Genomic DNA, 25,442 nt, shown 5'->3' on the forward strand with positions numbered 1-25,442 from the left:
AGCAATTAGCAGCGTTTTTAAGAAACCTCTGGTATTGTGAGTGTTTAGCAGCGTTTTTTTTAAAGGAGGTTTTAAACCTACACTAATAGTGGAGGTTTTTTAAAGGAGGTTTTAAAGCTATGGTAATTTTTTAAAGGAGGTTTTAAACCTACACTAATAGTGGAGGTTTTTTAAAGGAGGTTTTAAAGTTATGCTAGCTGTAGCAGTTTTTTAAAGGAGAATTTTTTTACTAGAGGCTTTAAAGTGGAATAACAGTAAAGATTATTTAGTGGAAGTTTTAAAGTAAATTAACTATTATAATCATTAATCAATATATTTTTGTAGAGTTTCTAATCCTCCCTATTTTCCTGTGTATAATAATTTATACTCATTTTAATTGCATAATCTACATGTATTACAATTTCCCATTTTCACTTTTGATATTTATAAGAAACTTAATGAAAAAAAAAATACACATAAAATGGATGAAGAAATTCCATTACTAATAACCAAAAACACAACATATAGTTCAAAGATTTATATTACTGAATGTCCTATTTTTCATAATTCTTCCTAAATAAAATGGACAACTATAAGGTATACAAGTAATTCTTCAGGAAATGATGATTTGGGCCCTGAAATGGTACCAAGAGCTTGAAGCAACCCCATCACATCCTCAGTATCATTTAAGTAGTACTTAGCTTTACTTGGTTTCTGACCAACAGTGCATGAAAAGATTTCTGGTGCAGGAGAAGAGGTTCCACCGTAAGCTTTGGTTAGTAAGCTCTCAAACATATCCTCGTCAGATCTATCATCCCCTATGCACAGTACAAAATATGGGGATTTCCCTTTCTTGGTCATCTGGGACAAGATGTCCTCTACAATTAGCCCTTTAGTAATCCCCTACAATGTTGATTAACCAATATTAAAACACATGAGAATAGTCATATGTTGAGAAATGAAGAGATAGATATGTACCTGTGACTTGACTTCAATAATATGTTTTCCCTTCTTTACAACAAAGGGTTCATTTGCAAAAAAAATTTCAAGATAATCCAATAGCGCCTTGGCTTGCCAAGATCCAAAATCAGGATCAGCATTATAGTAGTGCCATACCAAGGCACTCTCGTTGGTCTCTATATAAGAGCCATCTGTTGCCTCAGTATACATTCTCATCACAGGTTCAACAATTTCTTTCCCAGAAAAATTGGTACTTATATGATTTTTTTCCCAAGTTGACTGTGGACTCCAATACCCTCTGTCACATAGAAGGTTATTATTATATGACAAATGATCTTAAGTACATAATAAGAGTAACATACGCAGAGAAGAAGCAAAACTTTCATCAATGTTCCCATATCTACATGCCAAGGTCCCATGACCCCAGCTAAATTCCTCATTCCCGAAGCAGAACGCATATTTAGTTCATTGTGCCTAAGAGGACTTCCAGAGCCAACTGGAGAAGTGGATAAAACAAATATTGCTGTGAAAATTTCACTGTAACCTTCGATTAGCATTGTCTACATTTTAATTTAGGCTTAGCAATGAAATTTCAAGTTAAAATTTGATGAAGGATTCACTGATTTTAGCTCGTGTAATGGAATGACTACCTGATGCATAAACCAAAGCATTCATTAACTGCCATCTGCACAAACCAAAGCATTCATTAAAATGCACAGCATTAGTACCAAACTAAGTACGTTGGGTTTACACATATACAATAACCTCCCTGTATCCAATATCCTCTAAACAAAACTGATCGCTTCCATCAAAATGCACATATTAACATTAGTACCAAACTAAACATCTCCAATCAAATAAATTCAAAGTGCCCGCTTGCAACAAGGAACAAAATGCCCCAATAATCAAAACGGAACCTCAATCTTCTCACACATGCCTCTAGCAACAAACAAGATTAAAGAATGAACATGTCCCTGTTATTTTAACTAACCATGTGTTTTGGTGAGTTGGGTGAAACACACCAGCACGATTCCAGAAAAGTAAGAATTCAAAGCACTAGCTCCTCTTTGTTTTCTATTTACTAGTTACTTTGTCAATGTTCACTTGATCCTATATGAGCAAGGTTGCTTGCTATAAGAAAAACCCGGCTTAAGTAATTTTTTAATTAATACGACCACTTATCCAACAATATGTTTAATGTTTTCACTCCACACAAAATACAGAACATTAGTTACTTCAAAGCTAAAACATGTATATATGCTAAACCTCCATCCTTTAAATCAAGAAATCCTTGCAATTAACACTAATATTTATGCATTAAACTATCCTCCCAAAATACTTCTCATTGACAAAGCCGAATCACAAACATGACTGCATTAATATTTTCTATTCCCACAAGCCAAACAGAGTTTCAGTTCCCAAGAGCTGGAACTGAAATCTATCAAATCAACATCTCAGGGCACATTACCAAAGTACAAGTAAATTTGCGGGTAAAAGCATGTAGGCATACCAAATGAAACCTAGAATTAGATGGATGCAAGGGCCAAAATTATGTCTAGTAAGAAAACCAAAAACTCTCAAATAGACCAAAAATATAGCAAGTCCTAATCTGATACCGCAACAGAGTTAGAAGTCAACAATAGAAAGCATTGCAGAATGAAACCTTGGGAAGCAGGATCCTTTTTTCAAGTCAAGAATATCATTGTTGTATTCATCATAAAGAGATACAGCTGCAACAATGTACCCAAGGCCAAACAAGAAAGAAGACTCCTGCATTTCAAAGAACAAAATAAACAAATAATGCCCAAGAGAAAACCATGCAGCATCAATAAACCACAAACTGTCATTTCACATCCCAGAATCATACATTTTTGAGTTCTAACTCAGATTCATCAAATTGTGCATAATCACAAGAACACAAGAAAAACAAAGAGAAGAATGAGAATACCAATCACATTCATTATTTCCAACGCATCAAAGAGAAGAATGAGAAAGAGAGAAAGTTAGTTAGAAAATTGAGAATGAAAAAGAAAAACGTACGTATAGGAGGTGGTTGTGGGAGATGCCAAGGGCGCGGAGCAAACCGATGCTGTTATTCTCGGAAGAGGGGAAGCCATTGCCGATGACGACGGAGAAACGCAAGAACGCACGGGTTTAGGGTTTTCTCATTTCTTTGAAAAAGGGGATTCTGATTTTTCTTCACTCTTCAGACAAATAGGAGGCGCGCGGGTAGATTTAGCGGAAAAAAAAATTATTTTAGAAAAAAATTAGAATTTAAGAGGGAAAATATAATTTAATTAAAAGAGGTTATAAACTTCCGTAAATAAAATAAAAAATATTGTAATGTTTTCACCTAATTTAATAACTTCAAGAGGTTTTTAAAACCTCCGCAAAATAACCTCCACTATTTATAATTTAATAAATCCTAAAATTCATTCTTGAACCCAACCGTTAAAAAATTGAAGTAGTTGGTCCAACTTTTTAATGCTAGCAGAAGATTGAGATGAAGAAGGAACAAAATACAAAATTAAAAAAATCCATTAACATACCAAATTGCACTAGTTTATGTTGAGGATTGCTAGTTACAATTTAAATAAAGGTATATAATTGATCAAAATTCAAAATAGAAAAAAGATAGAGTAATTTACTATGCTAAAAATGATAAAGTCCACCAAGTTAAAATGTAAGGACTTTATTCACACACGCACAAAAAATTTACTATCATTTGCACATCAATTTTGTGATGTATGACTGCTACACTATCATTTGCACTCTTGTATAAGGCTATATGGTAATACCAAGCAGAAAGTTAACTCCAAATGTAAAGTTAGACAACCTCAATGCATTATAAGTAGCAATCATCACATAGATTAATTATATCACAAAATATCACTTGAGGTTACAAAATTCCTAGACTGGCCATCTAGAAATTCAAATGTAGACAAAATCTCCCCAAACTTCCTTTTTGCTTCCTATAGTAGTTTTTTATAAGTAAAAAAAAAGTAATCTAATAAGATGAATGCCTGTTTCATGCTGAAAATAAAAAAGGCAGTAAAAAACTCAAATAACTTTCTTTTATCTCAATATAAATTAAGGAAAGAAAATAAACCGTGCAAAAAGATTACAATTCATAAGCTTAGATAATAATTTCACCTAATTGGTAACAAAAATTTGCTATATAGTTTAATATCTTGTCATTAGAGACTTATTTTCACAATCTTTGATACCACCCTAGTTAGCAAAATATCAAGCAACTATGATGCTTTGACACTCCTACTTGAAAACCATTCCACCCAACCAGACTCTATATTAGAAATAATAAGTGAATATAATCATTAACAAATCATCAATTGCTCCAAAAACATCACAAATTAGAAAAATGAAATACAATCTAGGGATTTAAAAATCAAAGAAAACTCAATATAAAACTTAACTATGACATTGACAATTCATACTAGGGAATGCAAATGCAATTTCATTTCCTTGCACCTCACAATTTAAAATTTTCAATTTCTAATTTACAGTTCATACGAGAGCAGAACCAAAGAAAGAGAGAAAATCAGAGAGTCGAAGGATTTAGTTTTTTTTAAACTATTTTTAAAATATAAATAACCAGTTATATCTAAGAAGTTAACCGTAACTAATTAGTTAAAAGAAATAATAATTGGATTTATTTTAAAAACATAAAATAGTTAAAATTTTATAATTACTTTTAATTAACCAGTTATTTTATAATTAGTTAATGATGGTTACCTTTAAAACATTAAAAACCAATTAAAATAAGAAGCCTTACTACTCTTTAAGCACGTTGATAATTAATGTATTTAACTCATTAATTGACTACATAACTTCTTTATTAATTATTTATATGTGATAATTTATAATTAAGCATATTTTAATATTGAGTAATGTAAGATTCTGTTTTTCAAAAATAAAAATAAAATAAGTATTTTTAACAATATTTATATGGTGGACTTAACTAATTTACTAATAAAACTTAATATAATTGGTGGATGTTTTTATTAAATAAAATAAAGATAAACCATGGGTGTGTTGGAAGCCTTGGGTTTGCGCTCTTTAGCCCAACCTGGAGTCTTATTAATAAGAGAGAGGAGGAAAGGTTAGGTAATACACATCAATTTTTCTGAAAATCTAAGAGTTTCTGTAAAGGAAACCCTTATGAGTTACATCATACTTTTGCAATAAATTATCAAATAATTTATTACAAAAATGTGATTCTCCGTCACTTATGATTTCTTGGGGTGTCCTAAATTGGGAAAAAAATATTTTTCTTTAAAAATTTCACCACACCCTAAGCATCATTAGTAGGTAAAGTCATAGGCTCCACCCATTTAGAAACATAATCCACAACAACCAAAATATATTCATTTTTAAAGGATACATGAAAATGACCCATGAAATCTATTCCCCATTCATCAAATAATTCAACCACAAGCATATTATTTAGAGACATCTCTTGACACCTAGAAAAGGTGCTAGAGTGTTGAAACATATCATAAGTCCCCTGATATGCATTTGGCAGGTATATCAATTGTCATACATATTAAACTGGACAGAAGTCTAAGTTATTGAATCTACAAGGACTTGAGCTATATATAATTGTTTAATGTAATTTTGATACTAAATAGATGATTAAAGAAATTTAAAATTATTTAACATGAAATATAAGAAGTTTATAAAATTATGGAATTACAAAGCATATAACAAAGTAATGAAGAATTTAAATTTATATAATAATAATAAGAAGAAGAAGAAAGGTCAAATATTGATTTCACGAACCTTCCTCATATAAATCCTCCCAATTTTTCATTCAACATTAGAAATTATACAGTTAATTCAATAATCCTTGAATAAATTAAACCCTAATTCCTTAGCAAGAAACTCTAGGATGTTTAAGAAAAATCCAAATTCCTTGATAATTTTTGTTTAGCAACATGTGTTAGGGTTAGGGACCTAAAAATTGACTAATAAGGCTTACCCCCTATTTCTAGGAAATAAGTATCATCAACATTTTACCTAAATCATAATTCTAAAGAGGTTTTCCAACCTTATATAAAATTATAAAACCATGCATTGAGCAAAATAAGCATTAAGTATAAAGTAAAAGTGATTAACTAAATAAAAATAATGTATTGAATGAGAATGATAAAGATTACATAAGTACAATAGTTACATCAATCTCCAATAGTAGAGGACTTAACCACTCATAACTAAGGATTACACAAGAGAATATGGATCTTTAATCGAATCTTGATTGCAAGAAAACTCTCACAAGAACTTTCTCTAATCTCTCTAAAATTGTGCTCGGAAAAATATTTGATTGATTGATTTTGAGGTATCTTAAAGACCCTATTTTTATAATATTTTTTAATAGACTTTTAGGTCAAATATACTTGCTAAGAACACCCATGTGGCTCGCCCTAAGCAAGCTTGTGTGTGCTTCTAATGATGTTTTTCTATTTTGTTTTAGCTTAGAATGAGCTTAATGGTAGCTTCGAGTGAAGTGCTAGCTCAAAGTGAGATCAATGGTAGCTTCGAGCGAGCGCTCTCACTTAGAGTAAAAATAGTGGTAGCTCGAAGCGAATTTCACTCACTCAAAGCACCCAAATAGTTCTTTTTGAGCTATAATTTGGTTGTTTTGAGCGAATTTCACTAACTTAGAGTGGTCTTTTATGTAGCTTGGAGTCATGATTTCTCTTTGAGACTTGTAATTTCAAAAGTATTTTCTCCCTGTGTTATATCTCAACAAAGAAAAATATTAAAAATATCTAATATTTAAACAATTAAATCTTAAAATAAAATTAATTCTTGACTAAGTATTTTGTGACCAAAATTAACTTTGAGGATTCGAGTTTTAGCCTCTTATAGAACCTCAATAATGAATGCAATAAAAAGAGAAAAATATATGGGAAACTAAATCTAAAAACTAGATGATTACAATGTGGTCTTGATATCCCTATTTATAGCCAAATTTATAGTAGACTTTTAAGCACGGTCGTCCATCTTAGAAAGCATGGTTGTGTTCATGGCATGCTTCAATGCAAGGTAGAGGGAACACTAGCATGCTTATTCAACAAGAAAGGTATGCTTCGTCAGCCAAACACGATTGTACATGTCAGTAAGTACGGTTGTGCTTCACAACACAACTATGTTTCTCTGTTTGCAAGGGCGTGCTTTGTTGGTTATTATAAAGTAGAAGCATATTTGTGTGTGTCAATAAGCATGGTCATGCTTCTTAACACTGGCGTGCTTCTTGGTGTGAATTTTTTTGGAGCATAGTTGTGCATTAGACAAGCATAGTCGTGCATGGATGTAACAATCAAATTACTCCTTAAATGCATCAATTTCACACATTTGAATTTTTTTTCTATGTACTTAACAAAAAAAAGTGAAGTATTACAAAAGAATTAACAATTGATTGGGGGAATTAAGATGATAAGTATTGAGAGCGTTAGAGGGATTGTTGAACCCTAAACTGTGATTCTACGAAGTGTAGAATTCATGATCAGGTCGGGTGTGTAGGTTCGTGGTACCAAGCGTGAAGTGGGAAAAAAGACTTTATTCTCTTTGTGTTTGGGTTTAACCTTAAGGTAATGTTGTAGAGGATGTATTTCTAGTCCTTTAAACCCCAAATTTATAGGATAGGATGAAAATTGGATAATATAATTAGAGATTGAGCAATTGGAGTATTAATTGAGTAATTAAAGATGCAAGAAATTGGTATTAGGTTTTAATTTATGATTTAAACAATTAAAATGAATTGGTAATTAAATTGATTGAATAATTAAGATAAGGATGAGTGAGAACCCTTAGAATAGGCTTGAAGGATAATATACAATTTAAGGCGAAGCAAGATTATAAGTGATACTTGAAGGATTTGCAATGGTCATCTTCAAAAATTACCAATATTATATATATATGTGTGTGTGTGCATGCATGTGTCTGTGTGTGTGAAGATTAGATTAAAAAATTATTACTTTGATTTGAAAACATTCAATCTCTCTATAGTAATCTCTTAGTACTTATTTGTTGTATCATGTCTTTTGATAAAGATGAAACTTTGTTAGTTTTTTTTTTCAATAGCTTAAACTATGTGTTTTAGTTAATTTGAAGCCTAAAAAGTCGCTATGTTTAAAGACTACTTGGTGTATTTAAAGTTTGGAGAGGCTTTGTGTTGAAATAATACTTGATATTTTGCTAAAAGAGACAAATTAAAGAACACTTAGATTGAGGCAAAAGTAACTTATGAAATAATACTTTTGTATCTTTGTTAAAGATAGTGAAATCAAATCATGTTGATCAAAATTGGACGTAGACTCAACGGTAGAGATGAATCAGTGTAAAACATATATGTTCTTTGTTTCACATACCTCTTTTAGCTTATCTGTGTTCCTTGCTATTTATTAAAAATGAAGTTTATTTTTGTTGAAATCCCCTTTTTGTGTTTGTTTTAACTCTACTGCATGGTCAATATATTGTCAAACCCAAACTTCAATTTTAGAAAAGGGAGTGTGGGATTATGGTTTTAGTTTAGCCTATCCCCAATGCCAACCTCTACATTATTAATTTTCAAACCTAAAATTCAATTTTAGAAAAGGAATTGTCAAATTGCGATTTTGGTTCACTTGTACCAAACTTTGATGTAATGATGGTGAAATCCAAAGTTTACATGAACCCTAAATCCTAAAAATGGGAAAGGAATATAACAATACAGTGCTTTAGAAATCCATATGAAATATTAATGTATCAAAAAATCCAAACTACTAAATAACATATATATGATAACTTCAAAACAATCACAACCATCCATTTTTAAGTTACTCGTCTAACATTGTCATATAAGTTTCCCATTGTGGAAAACTTGTTTTAGTTTTGAATGCTAGACCTCATCATTTATTGTATATGCAAGCTCATAACTAAATTAATTTGCCAATATGTTCATTTAAAAAAGTTAATATATATATATATATATTTTGGCATATAACTAATTATGATGACTAACAAACAATTCAAGATCAAAATATTAGTTACATAATTTACAAAAAAACTAGAAGTAAGCTACTTTTTATCTAGCATTTAAAATTGATACAGTTACTTCATTGATTGAATAAGATGTGTGTTTATTAGAAGATGATTCTCCTTCATCTGAGACCCTTCTAATCAAGAAACCAGGTTCCTTAGGTGAAGGCAAAACATTTTCACTAGTCAACATCACAACAACTGATGTCATATCCGGCCTATCATTTGGGTGATGTTGTAGACATAGAAGACTAATTTGAATGCATCGTACAACTTCAAACATATTGCAAGAGTTTTCCAAACAAGCATCAATTAATTTCTCTGGAGTGCCATTTTCCCATAATGTCCATGCCTACAATAATTTAATACATTGGTTATATATATATGCTTATTTATTATAGGAAAATCATGTTGTATTTTATGTTACTTACATGATCAATAAGATTATGGTTGTGATCAAGGTAGGTAAATGCTTTGTTTTTCTTTCCACTAATAATTTCTAGCAATAGTACTCCAAAGCTGAACACATCCGATTTTGTAGAAAATAATCCATCAATGGCATATTCAGGTGCCATGTAGCCACTAAAATGAACCACACAAAATTTAATTTTATATTCCATTAATCATTAATATTGTATAACTTTAGCATCAATATTTAAGATACTTACTGTGTCCCAACTATGACACTTGTACTTCCTTCAACTTGATCACTTCCACACATTCTAGCAAGACCAAAATCTGAAATTTTTGGATTCTTAAATATCCTAATTATCCTTGTACCACATAACCCTAAAACTACTCTCTCTCATCTTATTTTCTACAAAAGTGAGGTTGATAAAGTTACCAACATGTGTTAAGCATGTTATACAATTATGTTGGATGTTATTTGATTAATTTTCTAGCTTTGATTGGACCAATAAGATTTATGTAGTTTAAGTTGTTTTCTTTCATTTGGAATTATGAGATTGAATTATTGTAACTTTGTGATGAGACTTTAACTTACTTGTGAGATGGATGTATTTTAAGTTATTGATTATGTTGCATTTTTATTATTATTTTAACAAAATTAACGTTAAATACAAGTTCAAAATTAACATTGAATTTTTATTTTTAATATTTCAATGACATTAAATTTAAACTTAAAATTATTTGTAATATAATTTTTTTAATTTCTTAAAAAATTTATAAATATCCATGGATATTCGTGAGTATTCAAGAAATTCATGGATATTCGCTTAATAGATACCCACACGGATATGGGGTAGGTATGAGACCAATTTTCATCCAGCGGGACGAAGGCGGGTTTACTATTACTCGCTCCTATGGAGCATCATTGTCATCCCTAGTTTTGAGGCATGAGCTTTTGTGGATTTATTGAACACTCAAAATTTAATTATTATTTTTTTATTAATTGTGCATATATTTTATAAAGGTGACAAAATAATTCATTTGTATATCATTCATGTCATCCATTCATGAAAAAATGAATCAAATTCATTCAATTGTTTTCTAAAAATAAAATATATACTTGGATCTGATGGAATGACCGGAAGATGATCCATCCATTTAATTTTTAAATCTAGTAGATAATCTAATTATAACATATAGATCAAAATTAGTCTAACATGAATTTTTCATATTTTTTTAATTCATAAAAAGTTCTAGAATATTTATGACTTACTCAAAATCGTTTAAGTTTTAGTTATTTTATTATTATCTTAAAAATGAATAAACTAAACAATCATTTATTTAAAGTAAATTAGACATATAAAAGTTATAACAAAATTTTTTATTTTAAAAATACTTGAATGAATAAATGAGAGAGTATTTTGAAATAATTAATCGAAAGAAATGTTTAGTTTTTAAAATTATATTTGTGGACAGATATCGGATGTCTTTCTTATAAAAATAACTTTAACAGATGGATTAAATGAATTTTCTTCTATGAATTATGAACTAATTGAATTCTTTTATAAATTTTTAATTCATCTATTATAGTCTAAATAAAATTATCCAATCTATTCGTCGGTCAGAGGCTTAATATTTAGACATAAAATGGAATTGAAGCTTTCAATTTAAAATAGAAAAAATATGTATATATTCTTTTACTATATGTTTGGTTCGTAATAAATAACATTAGAACTTTAATTTTTATGGTGGTGCATCTCATCAGAAGCATTTTAAGTATAAATTTTAAAATAATCATTATAAAAATTAAGAAATTTGCCATACATGACACAGTTTATCATTATACGATGATTTTAAAAACTTACACACTGAATTTTTTTATACTATAATCAATTATAATAAAGTTATGGAAAAGAATCGTCTCCCATTCTATTGATCAATAGGTAATTATATACAAGTATACAGGTTAAATTATCTCTCTCATATCCTTGATATGATTTGGTATTATTCTGCAATAAAGGAGAATCAAAACGGACAAAATATACGCCAAATTAAATATTCTAATTGAGGAAATAATCTCAAGAATTATGCATGAGAGCATAACCCGTATAGCATATCCCATATTACCCCCCCTCAAGGTGGAGCGTGAGGATTACAAATGCTCAGCTTGTTAAGCAGAGTCTGAAATTGATGTCGTCCCAAGGCTTTTGTAAGAATGTCGGCAAGTTGCTCTTGTGTCGGAACATATGATGGTTGAATGGTGCCTTGGAGTATCTCATTACGAATGAAATGACAATCCACTTCAATATGCTTTGTCCGTTCGTGGAAAATTGGATTTTTCGCTATATGCAAAGCAGCCTGACTATCACAGTGGAGGTGCATAGGTCCTTTATGAGAAATGCCTAAATCAGCCAGTAAGCTCCGAAGCCACTTAAGTTCACAACAAGTAGTAGCCATAGAACGGTATTCTGCTTCAGCAGATGAACGAGAGAAAATATGTTGTTTCTTGGTTTTCCAAGATATAGGAGAGTGACCCAAGAACAAAAACCACCCCGTAGTTGAACGCCGAGTTAATGGACATCCGGCCCAGTCGGAATCACACCATCCATGTAGTTGGAAATCAGATGTGCTTTTGAGGAGAATTCCTTGCCCAGGACTTCCTTTGAGGTATCTCACAATTCGAATGGCTGCATTCCAATGTTCTTCACGCGGTTGTTGCATGAATTGCGACAAGGTATGGACACAGTAGGACAATTCCGGTCTGGTGAAACACAAGTATATGAGGCGCCCAACAAGGCGTCGATACCTGTCAGGTTGATCAATGTAGCGTCCAGTGGCGAGTCCAAGTTGATGATTCTGCTCAAGAGGTGTAGCCACGGGTTGTGCACGAAGTAGGCCTATTTCTTGAATGATGTCTAATGCATATTTACGCTGACATAAAAATATTCCACTTGAATTCCTTGCAACTTCTACTCCCAAAAAATATTTTAAATGTCCCAAGTCTTTCATGTGAAAGCACTTGCTAAGATATTCTTTAAAACGTTGAATTGCAGCGGAATCGTTCCCACATATGATCAAATCATCTACATATACCAGAACCATCATTTGCACTCCATGGACAAGAAGAGTAAAGAGTGAGTGGTCACAACCTGATTGACGGAATCCAAAGTTTATCAAAGCAGATGATAATTTGGCAAATCAACAACGAGGGGCTTGCTTCAAACCGTATAAAGACTTTTTCAATTTACAAACATGGTTCGGTTGAGAAGCATGAAAGCCTGGAGGAAGCTTCATGTAGACATCTTCATGTAGATCACCATGAAGGAAAGCATTGTGTACGTCCATTTGATGCAATTCCTACTTCTTTGTCGCTGCAACAGCAAGAACAAGGCGAACCGTAACCATTTTGACAACAGGGGCAAATGTCTCAGTATAGTCAACCCCTTCTTTTTGATGATTCCCGAGAATAACCATCCTCGCCTTGTATCGCTCTATCGTGCCATCTGAATTATACTTGATCTTGTATACCCATTTACAACCAAGAGGTTTCTTCCCATACGGTAGAGTTTCTAGAGACCATGTTCCATTGGCTTCTAGTGCATGAAGTTCTTGCTGCATTGCAAGCCTCCATTTGGCATCTTGCACTGCTTCAGCATAATGAGTGGGTTCTCGGGCTAGAGTAATAGCAGCAACAAACCTGCAATGCTTTTCAGAGAAATTTTCACAACTTATATAGTGAGATATAGGATAGGGAGTACCTGAAGAATACTGTGAAGTGGATTGACTTGGAGATGGACTTAACTTCTTTATGGTGTGAGTTACATACTCACGAAGCTTCACGGAAGGCAATTTGGTACGATGACCTCTTCCTAGTTCCTCCAAACTACTTTGACGAACAAGCTCCAGTGAGTCAACATTAGGAGTTGGATTATTTCCTTCTTCTACGAGCTCATCACTTCTCTCACTATCTAAGGCAACAGTTCCCCCCCTCACTTCAGAACCTACAACTACCTCATTGAGTGTATTTTCTCCCATCCTTGTGTCATTATCCAAATCATTATCATCATCATTATCCAATGTATCGTTCATTAACGAAGAATCCATAGATAAATCATATTTGACCCCAACTGTAGGTGTGAAAGGAAACTCTGTTTCAAAGAACTCAACATCACAAGACACAAAATAGCATTGAGTATCTAAATCAAATAATTTCCAACCCTTCTTCCCATAGGGGTAACCCACAAAGATACACTTTCGACTTCGACTAGCAAACTTATCACCATGTCTATCCAAGTTGTGTGCGTAGCATAAACAACCAAAAACTTTTAAATGCTCATACATGGGGGCTTGACCATATAACATCTCATATGGTGTTTTTCCAGACAACACTGGAGTGGGAGTACGATTAATCAAGTATCCAGCTGTTAAGACACACTCACCCCAAAAAGAAATAGGGAGATTACCTTGAAATCGTAGAGCACGAGCAACATTAAGAATGTGTCTATGCTTTCTTTCTACTCTTCCGTTTTGTTGTGGGGTTCCTGGACAAGATGTTTGAAATACTATCCCGTGTTCATGAAAGTAGTTTCTCAAACATGTAAATTCAATACCATTATCGCTACGTAGCACTTTAATCTGTTTACCAAATTGTCTTTCTATTAATGCAAAGAAATTCTGCAATGTACGTGACACTTTCCTTTTATCAGAAATCAAATAAATCCAAATAGCACGAGAAAAATCATCCATTATTGTCAAAAAATATGAAGCACCACAAGAAGAGGGAGTTCTATAGGGCCCCCACAAATCACAGTGTATTAATTCAAAACTATCACTAGCATTATTTGTACTTAATGGAAAGACATCTCTAGTTTTCTTAGCCCGTAAACATACATCACATGGTTTGTTCTTTAAAATACCGTTATCACACCTCATGTTGGAAGCTAATTTAGTGACCTTGAAAGAAGGGTTCCCCATGCGTTGATGCTACAGATTAAGTTCGCAAGTTCCATTAGCTTTGTGTGCTTTCTCACTTCGGATTCCTTTAAAGAAGTAAAGTCCATCTCGTTGTTCACCCACTCCAATCAGCATCTTCAAAGTGCAATCCTGCATAACACATAAGTTGTTAGTGAAATAGACAACACAATTTGTTTCATTTGTCAATTGAGAAATAGACAACAGGTTGCAACTCAATGTTGGCACATAAAGCACATTTTCCACTTTCAATCCTCCATCAAGTGTCACTGTCCCTTCTTTGTTTGCCATCAGTTGTTTTCCATTTGGAAGTCTCACTAGACACCCAACTACGTCTCCTAGCCCACATAATAAACTCAAGTTTCCTGTCATGTGGCTAGAGGCACCTGTGTCTATGATCCACTCACTATGTTTATCTGTCATTTTGTCACTTGTGGTTCCTTTGTGATTGTTCAACAAATCCTTTAGAGTTTGCCATTGTTCAGAACTTAGTCCACTCAATGCATTTACGTTAGACCCATTGGTTTCTCCATTCACTTGGATTGCATTTGCTCGAAAACCTCCATTTCTTCCTCCAATCAAATTTCCTAAATTATCTTTTGCATGCAAGTCATATGGTGAAGGCATCTTTTCCACCAATTCGGTCTTCTTCTCCATCTCAACTTTATCCATGAGAAGAGTTTTATCACACGTTCTCACCGAGACTTTGTACGCTCTGATACCATAATAAAGTTATGGAAAAGAATCGTCTCTCATTCTATTGATCAATAGGTAATTATATACAAGTATACAGGCTAAATTATCTCTCTCATATCCTTGATATGATTTGGTATTATTCTACGATAAAGGAGAATCAAAACGGACAAAATATACGCCAAATTAAATATTCTAATTGAGGAAATAATCTCAAGAATTATGCATGAGAGCATAACCCGTATAGCATATCCCATATTAAATTATATTGTCACTTATGATAAGTTATTGATTTTGGTAATAATTATTTTAAAAATCATATATAAAATAATTTTAATTGATTAATATTTTAAATGGAGAAATGGAAAATGTATCAAATCATGAATATATATCTTATTACATTAAGTGGCACGATTTTACAAACGTGGATGTAGTATTCTATTTGATCGAGTTCACTTACTAAGGAGAGATCACACCTAAAGTCCTTAAATAAGCATAACAAGAAGAATTGATGAGGTTTATTATGAGCGTGTTTGGAAACGGATAATAACACGATTTTTTTACGTTAAATGAGAAGCAATCTGTTGTAGTTTCTGTGCTTTTTTAGACTTTGAACGTGGAGAGAGAGTTTCAAACAGGAATTATGTGGGAGATATTTATATACGAGGAGGGTTCAAATGATATCAGTCTAATTTTAATAAGTGTTACACCGCTTAATAACTTTATATTAAATATAAATTTTGTATATATATATATATATATATATATATATATATATATGGACTATATGTGTGGATTTCTTTTTTTTTTTTACAATATGTGTGTAGATTTTTATTTTTATTTTTACAAGGAATGTGTGTAGATGTTTTAAGCTTTAGAATTAATCTGTGAAATATAAAGTATATTCTGGCTAAGAAATTTACCTTTATATTTTTTCTTGGTGTTGTAGAAACAGAATGCTGATAACATCACAAGAACCAGCGAAGCTATAATTGTAACCGGTAAGATTACCTTTTTCTGATTCCCATGTTTACCATCTGCAGACAAAGAAAACAAGCACAAGTGACTCCGCAATAAAGTTATGTTCAACAAATTAATATATCATTAGAAATTGGAGAATTGACCAAAATAGTTAAATCAGATTTTTTTTATTTAGTATAAGAGATTTCGATAATTATATTAGTGTATATAAATGGATAGAAGTCTTAGTTTGTAAAATTATATTAATTTATTAACTCACTTCTTTAAAATAGTATTAGAGTCTATTTCAGTAATTATTAATTATTGTTAATCTTACGAAATTACTTGTTATAAAATAGTTGAATCACCTGCTATAAGAAATGTACCTGTGATAGAAAATGTGTTAAAAATTTCATATCAATTAATTATTGATTATTGTTAATTTTATCAAATTACTTATTATAAGAAAGTCGAATCACTTACTATAAGGAGTGTACCATTGATAGGAAATGTATTATAGGTTTCATATCAATTAGTAGGATGATATATAAGTATAAATAAGTTATATATTTCACATCGACTGATCATATAATATATAAATAGATAATAACTATTATTTTACAAGTTGATATATAAATTGTACTACCCACATCGGGTGCCGAAGTCCAACTCGACACCATGTCACCCAATAACATCATCTAAACAGGCAAGCCCACGATCTATTGGGTCATAGTCAATCCAGGGCCATGATCAATCTTACTCTCGCCTAAGGGAAAAATCCTAATTCACACTAAGGTACGTGCATTATATATGCGAGACCCACTCACCTATAAAGAATAACTTAAGTATTGGAGTCTCTTTTGCAAGTATCATCCCATCTCGGAGTGATCAGCTTATGAAGAAAAGGAGGCTCAACAATCTCATCGATAGATCGCTCCCGTATCAATCTCAGGTTAGAACATAAATAAAGAATATTTTTACTTTATAAGTTAATTTTGTAAGATTAAAGTAGTATGGTAAGAAATGAGAAGGATATGATATAAACCTTACCCGTATCCGAAGTGGCAACTCGTACATATAAATCTTGCCCACTTTTTATATCTCGAAAATCAGCAAGATCACCAAAGCGTGAGAGGAGGAGAAGGAGTTTTCATTTCGATGCAGTGTAGAGAATTTTCGAGATTCGAATGAATATGTGACGAGCACTGTTTGATTGAGGGTTGACTTTGTTTGGGGTCCATTGCGGCACTTGGTAAGGCGCGCACACATGTTATGAATTGTTTGTTAGAGGAAATGTACGCACAAATTACCGGAACTTTCCTTTAATTTTCAAGTCTTCCGTTGAAAATAGAGTGATGACAGTTGTGCAGAATGCAGATCACGACCCACATACACTAGCAAAATTTAAATATTATTGCGTTGAAATGTTAGCAACGTTATCTCTTGAGTAAACATGATCAAGACCTTACTTAAGGATGGGAATTTAATAATGCTTGAACTTGAGCTAAGACTAAGGTAATAATAATATTGATATATATATATATAGAGATACAAAATCTAATAAATAATTAAGTGTAGAAGTTTATTTAACATTTTAAGAAATTATTTGGCATTTTTTTAGAGGTTTTTTTGGAGACGGATGCGACCATGCTTACCACTTTCACGAAGTAAAATGACTCTTTACTCGGGTAATATTTGTCCCAATTTTATTAAAATAAATTCTTTAAAAGGGGAAATTAAGTTAAAAAAAGATACGCAATCTGGATCGAAAGTGGAATATTAAAAAAGTTGCTGATGATCTTATACGTTGAATAACAGTTGCCCATGAATGGTACATGCATGTGCAGTGCAATTTAAGTTTTAGATGACGTGATGAGTATCCATTGTTTATTTTCCTTGAAATTATCATCAATTTTTTAATGGTCGCCAATATTGAGTTAGGCTTTCACTATTTTTTATTATGGTCAACGAGTTAGACTTTTATCACATAATACAAGGGGTACGTATGCATGTTTGTTTAAGGTTTTTATAAACCAAGAGGAAAAGGAAAAGGGAAGATCCACGAAAGAAAAAAGAAAAGAAAAAAATGATAAGTATTATTATGAACCAATTTACAAACAAGGTTGGTTAACTAAGCTAAGAGACAATTTCTTAGTGTTCCTACCATAAGTCCGCTGTCATCATTAAGGTCACCACATCCGAGGTATTGTCCGTTTTGGCGCTCGTTTGGGCCGTCACGATTTTGTCCTTGAAAAGGCGCCTCGGTGGGTTAAGGAGGAAAGGTGTTTATAAACTACCCTTAGCCTCGACTCCTAAGCGATGTGGGACTTTTAGGCATACCGGAACAAGCCCCCCATTCGATGCTAAGGGACAAGAGTGACCTGGGCCCTCCTTCTAGTGCCAATGTTCCTACCGTAAGTCCGCTGTCATCGTTAGGGTCACCACATCCGAGGTATTGTCCGCTTTGGCGCTCGTTTGGGCCTTCACGGTTTTGTCCTTGAAAAGGCGCCTCGGTGGGTTAAGAAGGAAAGGTGTTTATAAACTACCCTTAGCCTCGACTCCTAAGCGATGTGAAACTTTTAGGCATACCGGAACACTTAGTTTTGTTCCGGTTCTTCTCTGTAATACAACTTTCCGAGTTATTTCTTTTGCTACTCATTACAATCTCTCGAGATTTTCTTACAAGTTTCAGCCCTTTCACCTGACAATGAGACTAACCTCGGATTTCGCCTTTAATCACATCATTATCTCTCTAAAGATATATTTTATGAGAATTAGAGAGCTATGACATCTTTCAAAAGTTCAGTTTGTATTTGTTTTGTCAATTGAGTCACATTCATTAAGTATAACTTTACTTAATAGTATATTAAATCATATTTCTTATCCCATACCAAAATTTAAAAAAAAAAAAAAAAAAAAGCAAATTTGCTATTCTATTTTGGATTTTATTTGATCTTTCATAACAAATACATACAAATATTATGGTAAATTATCTATTTATTTATCCACATATAATAAGAGGCATATCAAATGAAAATTTCTCCTTATTATGATAAATGAAAGCTACAAATTTGGGTCATTCAACTATTTATGAATAACAGATTAAAAGTTAGTTTATGGTCATGGATGACTTCCTATTTAAGTTATAAGTTTCTCCTCGTTAGTCTCATGAAACCTTGGGATGTCAATTCTCCTAAGCAATACTCTGAAATTTGATGAATTGATATAATTCCTTTTCTTTATTCTCGCTAGCTTTGTCACCAATTATTGTAATGTTTTCCGTTCCACATGGCCATGGCAGTTGCATATCCCAATATATGTATCCTTTATATCCATTGTGTAGAGGTAGAACTGCATAGAAATAGGAAACTAAGGTTATATGTTATATCCCTCTACACTATCTGGCCGTCTGATTACCTAAGTTAAGTGCATATTCTAAAATACAAGAAATTAAGATGGTACATTGGAACTTGCATGTTTACCTGAGCAAATTTAGTGATGAAGAGTGCATATAGAAGTGTGATGTTCTACATATTGGGCAAAAAGAACTAGAGATGCAGTTTAAGATGAACAAGATTGTCGCTTAATGTCGGCAGAATTGTGAGATGATGCAAGAGAAGTTTACAGAAAAACTAGAGCAGGTGCATATTGCTTACCAAAAAGATGGCCAAGAAGTGCGAGATGATGCAACAGGAAATTGAGAGCTTAACCAAGAACCTCAGGAAAAATTTGCTAAGACATCCCGATCATCCAAATACACCGTAAAGGAATAAGGAACTGTTAAATGGTCGTGTTAAATTATGATGCAAATTCTAGAAAAGAAAAAGAAAATTCTAGAAACATAAGATAAGATGGAGGAAAGAAAAATGCTGGAGAATATTCTAGAAATAAAGATTCTAGAAATTTCTCTGGAAACAAAAAAGATAAATACCCTTCATGTGGTATTTGCAATAAGTCGGGACATGCAGAAAAAGATTGTTGGCATCGTGGAAAGCCAATATGTCACTATTGCAATAAACCTGGTCACGTGGAGAAGTACTATCGTAACAAAAATAAACATCAAGCAAATTTTGTCGAAGAGCATAATCAAGAGCAACATCTGTTCTATGCTAACCAAGAATCTTGTGACAACAGAGATGGAAGCTGGTACTTTGATAGTGGATGCAGCAATCACATGGCTAAGAACCAAAGCATCTTTGTAGACATTGATAACTCTGTCAAAGTCAAAGTTCGACTGGGAAACGACACCATGATGGAGTCTCAAGGCAAACGCACTATCATGGTGGAGACAAAGAAAGGTACGAGATTCATCAAGGACGTGTTACTAGTTTCCAATCTTAAAGAAAATCTTTTAAGCATTGGCCAAATGATGAAAAATGGGTATTCTCTTCATTTTGAAAGAGATATATGCAAAATTTATAATAGAAAAAGGGTAGAGATTGGCCAAGTAAAAATGGAGAAGAGAAATAGAAGCTTTCCTTTAAGCTTCAACTGTGGCACTAATCTTTCCATGAAGGTAGAAGTTGATGACCTCTGAAGCACCGATACGTGAAATCTTATCTCGTATCCGTATCGGATATGTATCCGATACGGATACGTTTTGATACGTGAAAGATATGTATCTCATCCGTATCCACAGTGATTTTGTTAAAAAAAGAAAAAAAAGAAAAAATATTTTCCAGATTTGTTCCAGTACGAAAATATTATTCGGAAATCAAGCATAAAATAGCAAGAAAACACAAATTTGAGAGGCAGATACTTTGCATTCCAAAGCCAGATAGGATTCGTTGCTGAGTTTAGGCACCTGATCGGACTTAGAAAACAACCACACACCAGTGACCCAGGTAAAGCATATAATCTCCTTTTCTCCATTATTCTTTCGGTCATCCGCAGTGAGATGGAAACCTAAAGAGGATGCGCAGTGAGTGCGGCACCTTGCACTCATATCTCCCTCGAGTCTCCGACTCTCTGGTCTCGACTTTTGGGGGAAACCGGAGACTATATTGGCTTTATGCTTTTCTCCTTTTCTCCTTTTCAGTTTTCTCCTATTTTGACTTTATGCTTTGATTGCTTTCTGATGTTGCATGGCAAATATATTTCACTTTCGAGTTTTGAATGACAAGTGTGTTGTGCGGTCAGTGACATTATATGCTTTTTGATGAAATTATAATATTAAAATATAATATTAAAATAAGTTAAATACTTAAATACTAATTAAAAGGTGCATATAATATTAAAAAAATTAAAATGTAAGCAAAATACTTGAGTCCGATGCCATTTCACTTTTTTTATTTTTTTTATTTCACCGTGTTGTTTGTATCTTTATTTAATTTTATAATTTATTTAAAAATATAAAAAGTGTTAGCATAAACTTATTAATTTTATAAATATTAAAAAAAAAGGATAATTATTTAAGTAATTATACACATTTAGGACAATTACTCACCATTTTTTATATTTAATTTTATAATTTATTTAAAAAGTTTTTAATTTTATGTAAAACTGTAAATTAATAATAATTAGAATTTTTTTAATTATTTTTTAACATCTCTAAAATGTAAAAAAATTGTAAAAAAAAATTAATTTCTAGTTTTTAAACTAACAAAATTTCAATCTCACATACATGTTTTTTTTTAATTTTAATTATCTTTCTTAATTTAAATTTTTTAATATATACTAATTTAGATGAAATTATAATATTAAAATAAGTTAAATACTTAAATACTCAATATTTATATAATTTCTTTATATTAATATAAAATTAGAAATAAAAAAATATTTGATAATATTTAATTTATTATTTTAATATTTTCAAGTTATAGTGTCTTTGTGAAATTACTTAATATTTTATAATTTATATTTTTATGATTCATATTTCAAAGTGATTAAAATTTTTAAATTGTGTAATTTATTTAACAATTAACAATTTAACATAGATATACTTTTTTTTTTTCAGAAGCATAAAAATTATTTATTTATGATGTCAACAGAAAATGCTTCTAGTTCTGATTCTAATAACAATTCTAAAATTCTAAGTAAGTTCGTTTCTGTCGATGTTATACAAGATGATCATGCTCCTCTTTGGTGTTATGTTAGCATATTAGATAAAAGTTCAGAAGGGGAAGGAAATAAGAGTTGGTCTTGTAATTTTTGTCAAAAGGTTTATAAAAGTTCTTATTCGAGAGTTAAAGCTCATTTGTTGAGGATTTATGGAACTGGAATTTATGTGTGTGCAAGTGTAAATGATCAATATTTGGTTGAATTGAAATCAATTGTTGAATTGGCTGAAAATAATGTGAAACCTAAGCATGTCCCATTACCTACAGAGAAAATGCATCAGAATTCTTTATTGAAAAAGAGAAAAATTGGTCCTTTGGAGAAAGCATTTAATTTACAAAATAGAGATAATCTCAAAGCTCTCATTGCTAGAATGTTTTATTCTTCTGGATTGCCCTTCAACCTTGCCAAAAATCTCTATTATGTGAATTCTTATTCATTTGCTACAAATCACATGCTTAATGGTTTTCTACTTCCTGGATACAATGCCTTGAGGACAACTCTCTTACAACAAGAGAAGGCACAAGTTGAGAGGTTACTTAAACCTATTAAATCGACTTGGAATGTAAAAGGTGTTAGCATAGTATCTGATGGATGGACAAATGTCCAAAGAAGACCTTTAATTAATTTTATGGCTACAAGTGAAGGGGGTCCAATATTTTTAAAAGCTATTAATGCTTTTGATGAGATTAAAAACAAACATTATATGGCTGATAAGATGATAGAAGTTATAAAAGAAATAGGAGAACAAAATGTTCAAATTATAACAGATAATGTTCCTGTATGCAAAGGTGCTAGAATGATTGTTGAAATTTCTTTTCCTAAATTTTTTTGGACTCCTTGTGTTGTTCACACATTGAACCTTGCATTGAAGAATATATATGCTGCCAAAAATACTGAAAGGAATGAGGTAGCTTATGCTGAATGTAATTGGATTACTCAAGTTGTTGATGATGTTTCTTTTGTTAAGAACTTTATCATGAATCACTCAATGAGATTGGCAATTTTTAATCACTGTTCACCTCTAAAATTGCTTGCTATAGCTGAAACACGCTTTGCATCTATTCTAGTGATGATAAAGAGATTTAAACTTTTGAAAGGTGTTTTGCAATCGATGGTTATTAGTGAAGAATGGAACTCTTATAGAGAAGATGATGTGGCTAAGGCCCAAGCTGCAAAAGAATTTATTTTGAATGATGTGTGGTGGGACAAAATTACATATATTCTTAATTTCACCGAGCCTATTTATAGTATGCTTAGGGCTTGTGACACAGATAGTCCCACACTTCATTTGGTCTATGAGATGTGGGATAGTATGATAGAAAAAGTAAAGACATCTATATATAGATATGAAGGAAAAAAGTTAAATGATACATCAACATTTTATGAAGTTGATTATTCTATATTAATTGATAGGTGGACTAAGAGTTGCACCCCTCTCCACTCCATGGCTCACTCTTTGAATCCTAGGTAAAATTAGCCTATTAAATATTTTTTATTTGTTTTCATTACTTATTTATAAATAATTTGATAGTTACTAAATTTTTTTATTTATTAACTTTTTATTTATTTACAGGTACTACAGTGATGAATGGCTTCAAGAGGCTCCTAATAGAATTTCCCCACATGAGGATGAAGAAATTTCTATGGAAAGAAATAAATGTTTAAAAAAGCTTTTCACAACAACTGAAGAAAGAAGAAAGGTTTCTCTTGAATATGCTTATTTTTCATCAAAAGCTCATAACTTTGCTTCTTTTGACTCAATTGAAGATAGATGGACATTAGATGCTAAATCCTGGTAGGTAATGCATGGTTCTTCTACCCCTCTCCTTCAAAAGCTTTCTTTAAAGCTTCTTGTACAACCTAGTTCTTCATCTTGTTGCGAAAGGAATTGGAGTACTTATTCCTTCATTCACTCCCTGAAAAGAAATAAGTTGAACCCTAAAAGAGCAGAAGACTTGGTTTATGTACATACTAATTTGCGATTCTTGTCTAGGAAAAGTGAAGAATATATGCAAGGGAGTACTAGAATGTGGGACATTGATGGAGATGCATGAGGTAGCTTTGATGGTGTTGAAAATCTTGAAGTGGCGTCATTATCTCTTGATGAACCAGAAATGGAAGCTGTCTTATTTACAAATGGTGGTCAATGAGGGGATGAAATTGATATTATTCCTATTTCTTGACAATAAAAAATGATTTATAATTTTTTTTAGTAATATTTAAAATTTAAAAAGCAAGAAATATATTCTTAATTTTGATTTTTGAATGATATATATTTGCAATTACTATTTTATATATATTAATTTAATTTTTTTTAATACGTATCCTAAACGTATCATATCCTATATTTTCAAAATTTGATATATCGCCGTATCCGATACGCGTATCGTATCCGTGCATCATAGTTGATGACTCATGGCTCTGGCATCGAAGATTTGGCCATTTCAATATTCATGCCTTAAAGCTTCTACATCAGAAAGGTATGATGAGAGATCTACCTAACCTAAAGGAAAATAATGAAGCTTGTGAAGGATGCCTTCTCGACAAGCAACACCGATTTCCATTCTCGACAGGCAAAGCATGGAGAGCCAAGGACTTGTTAGAGCTAATTCATCCAGATGTTTGTGGACCGATGAGGACACCATCACACACCAACAACAGGTATTTCATCCTCTTCATTGATGACTTTTCTAGAATGACGTGGGTCTATTTTCTAAAGACAAAGTTAGAAGTCTTTGGAATATTTAAGAAATTCAAGGCCCCTTTTCGAAAAGCAAAGTGGAAAACAAATAAAAGTACTTAGAAGTGATCGTAGCAAGGAGTATACATCTAGCGAGTTTGACAAATTTTGCGAAGATGAAGGCATAGAGCGAAAACTTACAGTCGCATATACTCCACAACAAAATGGTGTGTCAAAAAGAAAGAATCGCGTAGTCATGAAGATGGCGAGATCAATGTTGAAGGAGAAAGGACTGTCGAATACATTATGGGCTGAAGCATTCCACACAGTAGTCTACCTACTCAACAGATGTCCTACTAAGGCAGTTCGGGACAAGACTCCAATAGAAGCTTAGAGCGGGAAGAAGCCATCAGCTAAGCACCTAAGGGTCTTTAGATTTATCTACTACATTCATGTTCCAGATGAAAAAAGGCATAAGTTAGAAAACAAGACCGTACGAAGCATATTTTTGGGATACAGTTCACAATCAAAAGGCTACCGAGTCTACAATCTTCAGACAAAGAAGCTAACAATCAATAGAGATATTGAAGTAGATGAAAATGCTACTTGGAACTGGGAAGAAGAACGTTGAGAAGAAGACTATATACATGCCCATCAATCAACCAACTACATCAAGTCTGGAAGACAACAA

General features: G+C 32.2%; 2 protein-coding genes and 1 pseudogene across 7 annotated transcripts; 1 reads left to right on the plus strand and 2 right to left on the minus strand.

Moving 5' to 3' along the window:
* Positions 1–461: 461 nt before the first annotated feature.
* On the minus strand, positions 462–3,138 carry LOC109788512 (putative alpha,alpha-trehalose-phosphate synthase [UDP-forming] 10). Of its 6 annotated transcripts, XM_083062671.1 has the most exons (5): positions 2,980–3,138; positions 2,603–2,709; positions 1,590–1,624; positions 958–1,237; positions 462–882 (listed from the first exon to the last, which is right to left on the minus strand). In XM_083062671.1, the coding sequence occupies exons 3-5, from the start codon at positions 1,622–1,624 to the stop codon at positions 553–555; spliced, it is 645 nt and encodes a 214-aa protein (XP_082918797.1). In that variant the 5' UTR covers positions 2,603–2,709; positions 2,980–3,138; the 3' UTR covers positions 462–552. The 6 variants fall into 6 exon arrangements, 3 of the variants coding, with proteins under 3 accessions (XP_082918797.1, XP_082918798.1, XP_029125099.2); XM_083062672.1 differs by lacking the exon at positions 2,603–2,709; XR_014428697.1 differs by lacking the exons at positions 462–882; positions 958–1,237 and adding an exon at positions 1,270–1,476.
* Positions 3,139–9,025: 5,887 nt separating this feature from the next.
* On the minus strand, positions 9,026–9,731 carry LOC145950355 (cysteine-rich receptor-like protein kinase 7 pseudogene; annotated as a pseudogene).
* Positions 9,732–21,991: 12,260 nt separating this feature from the next.
* LOC145950356 (uncharacterized) lies at positions 21,992–24,125 on the plus strand. The gene is made up of 4 exons (XM_083061446.1): positions 21,992–23,538; positions 23,645–23,730; positions 23,839–23,866; positions 24,065–24,125. Exons 1-4 carry the CDS (start codon positions 21,992–21,994, stop codon positions 24,123–24,125), a joined length of 1,722 nt encoding a protein of 573 aa, XP_082917572.1.
* Positions 24,126–25,442: the final 1,317 nt, after the last annotated feature.

Source organism: Cajanus cajan, chromosome 8 (assembly GCF_000230855.2).
Source record: "Cajanus cajan strain Asha chromosome 8, NIPB_CcT2T_4, whole genome shotgun sequence".
In the NCBI taxonomy this organism is placed as follows: Eukaryota; Viridiplantae; Streptophyta; class Magnoliopsida; order Fabales; family Fabaceae; genus Cajanus; species Cajanus cajan.

Bases quoted from the DNA above. Each gene is read 5' to 3' on its own strand.
- LOC145950356 (XM_083061446.1), top strand. From the start codon at position 21,992: ATGTCAACAGAAAATGCTTCTAGTTCTGATTCTAATAACAATTCTAAA. The intron at 23,731-23,838 runs GTTTAAAAAAGC...ACTCAATTGAAG, and splicing joins TTCTATGGAAAGAAATAAAT to ATAGATGGACATTAGATGCT. The intron at 23,867-24,064 runs GTAGGTAATGCA...ATTCTTGTCTAG, and splicing joins ACATTAGATGCTAAATCCTG to GAAAAGTGAAGAATATATGC.
- LOC109788512 (XM_029269266.2), bottom strand. From the start codon at position 1,642: ATGCTTTGGTTTGTGCAGATGGCAGTTAATGAATGCTTTGGTTTATGC. The intron at 1,238-1,589 runs GTAGTCATTCCA...TCTATGTGACAG, and splicing joins TGCTTTGGTTTATGCATCAG to AGGGTATTGGAGTCCACAGT. The intron at 883-957 runs GTACATATCTAT...TCAACATTGTAG, and splicing joins TTATTGAAGTCAAGTCACAG to GGGATTACTAAAGGGCTAAT.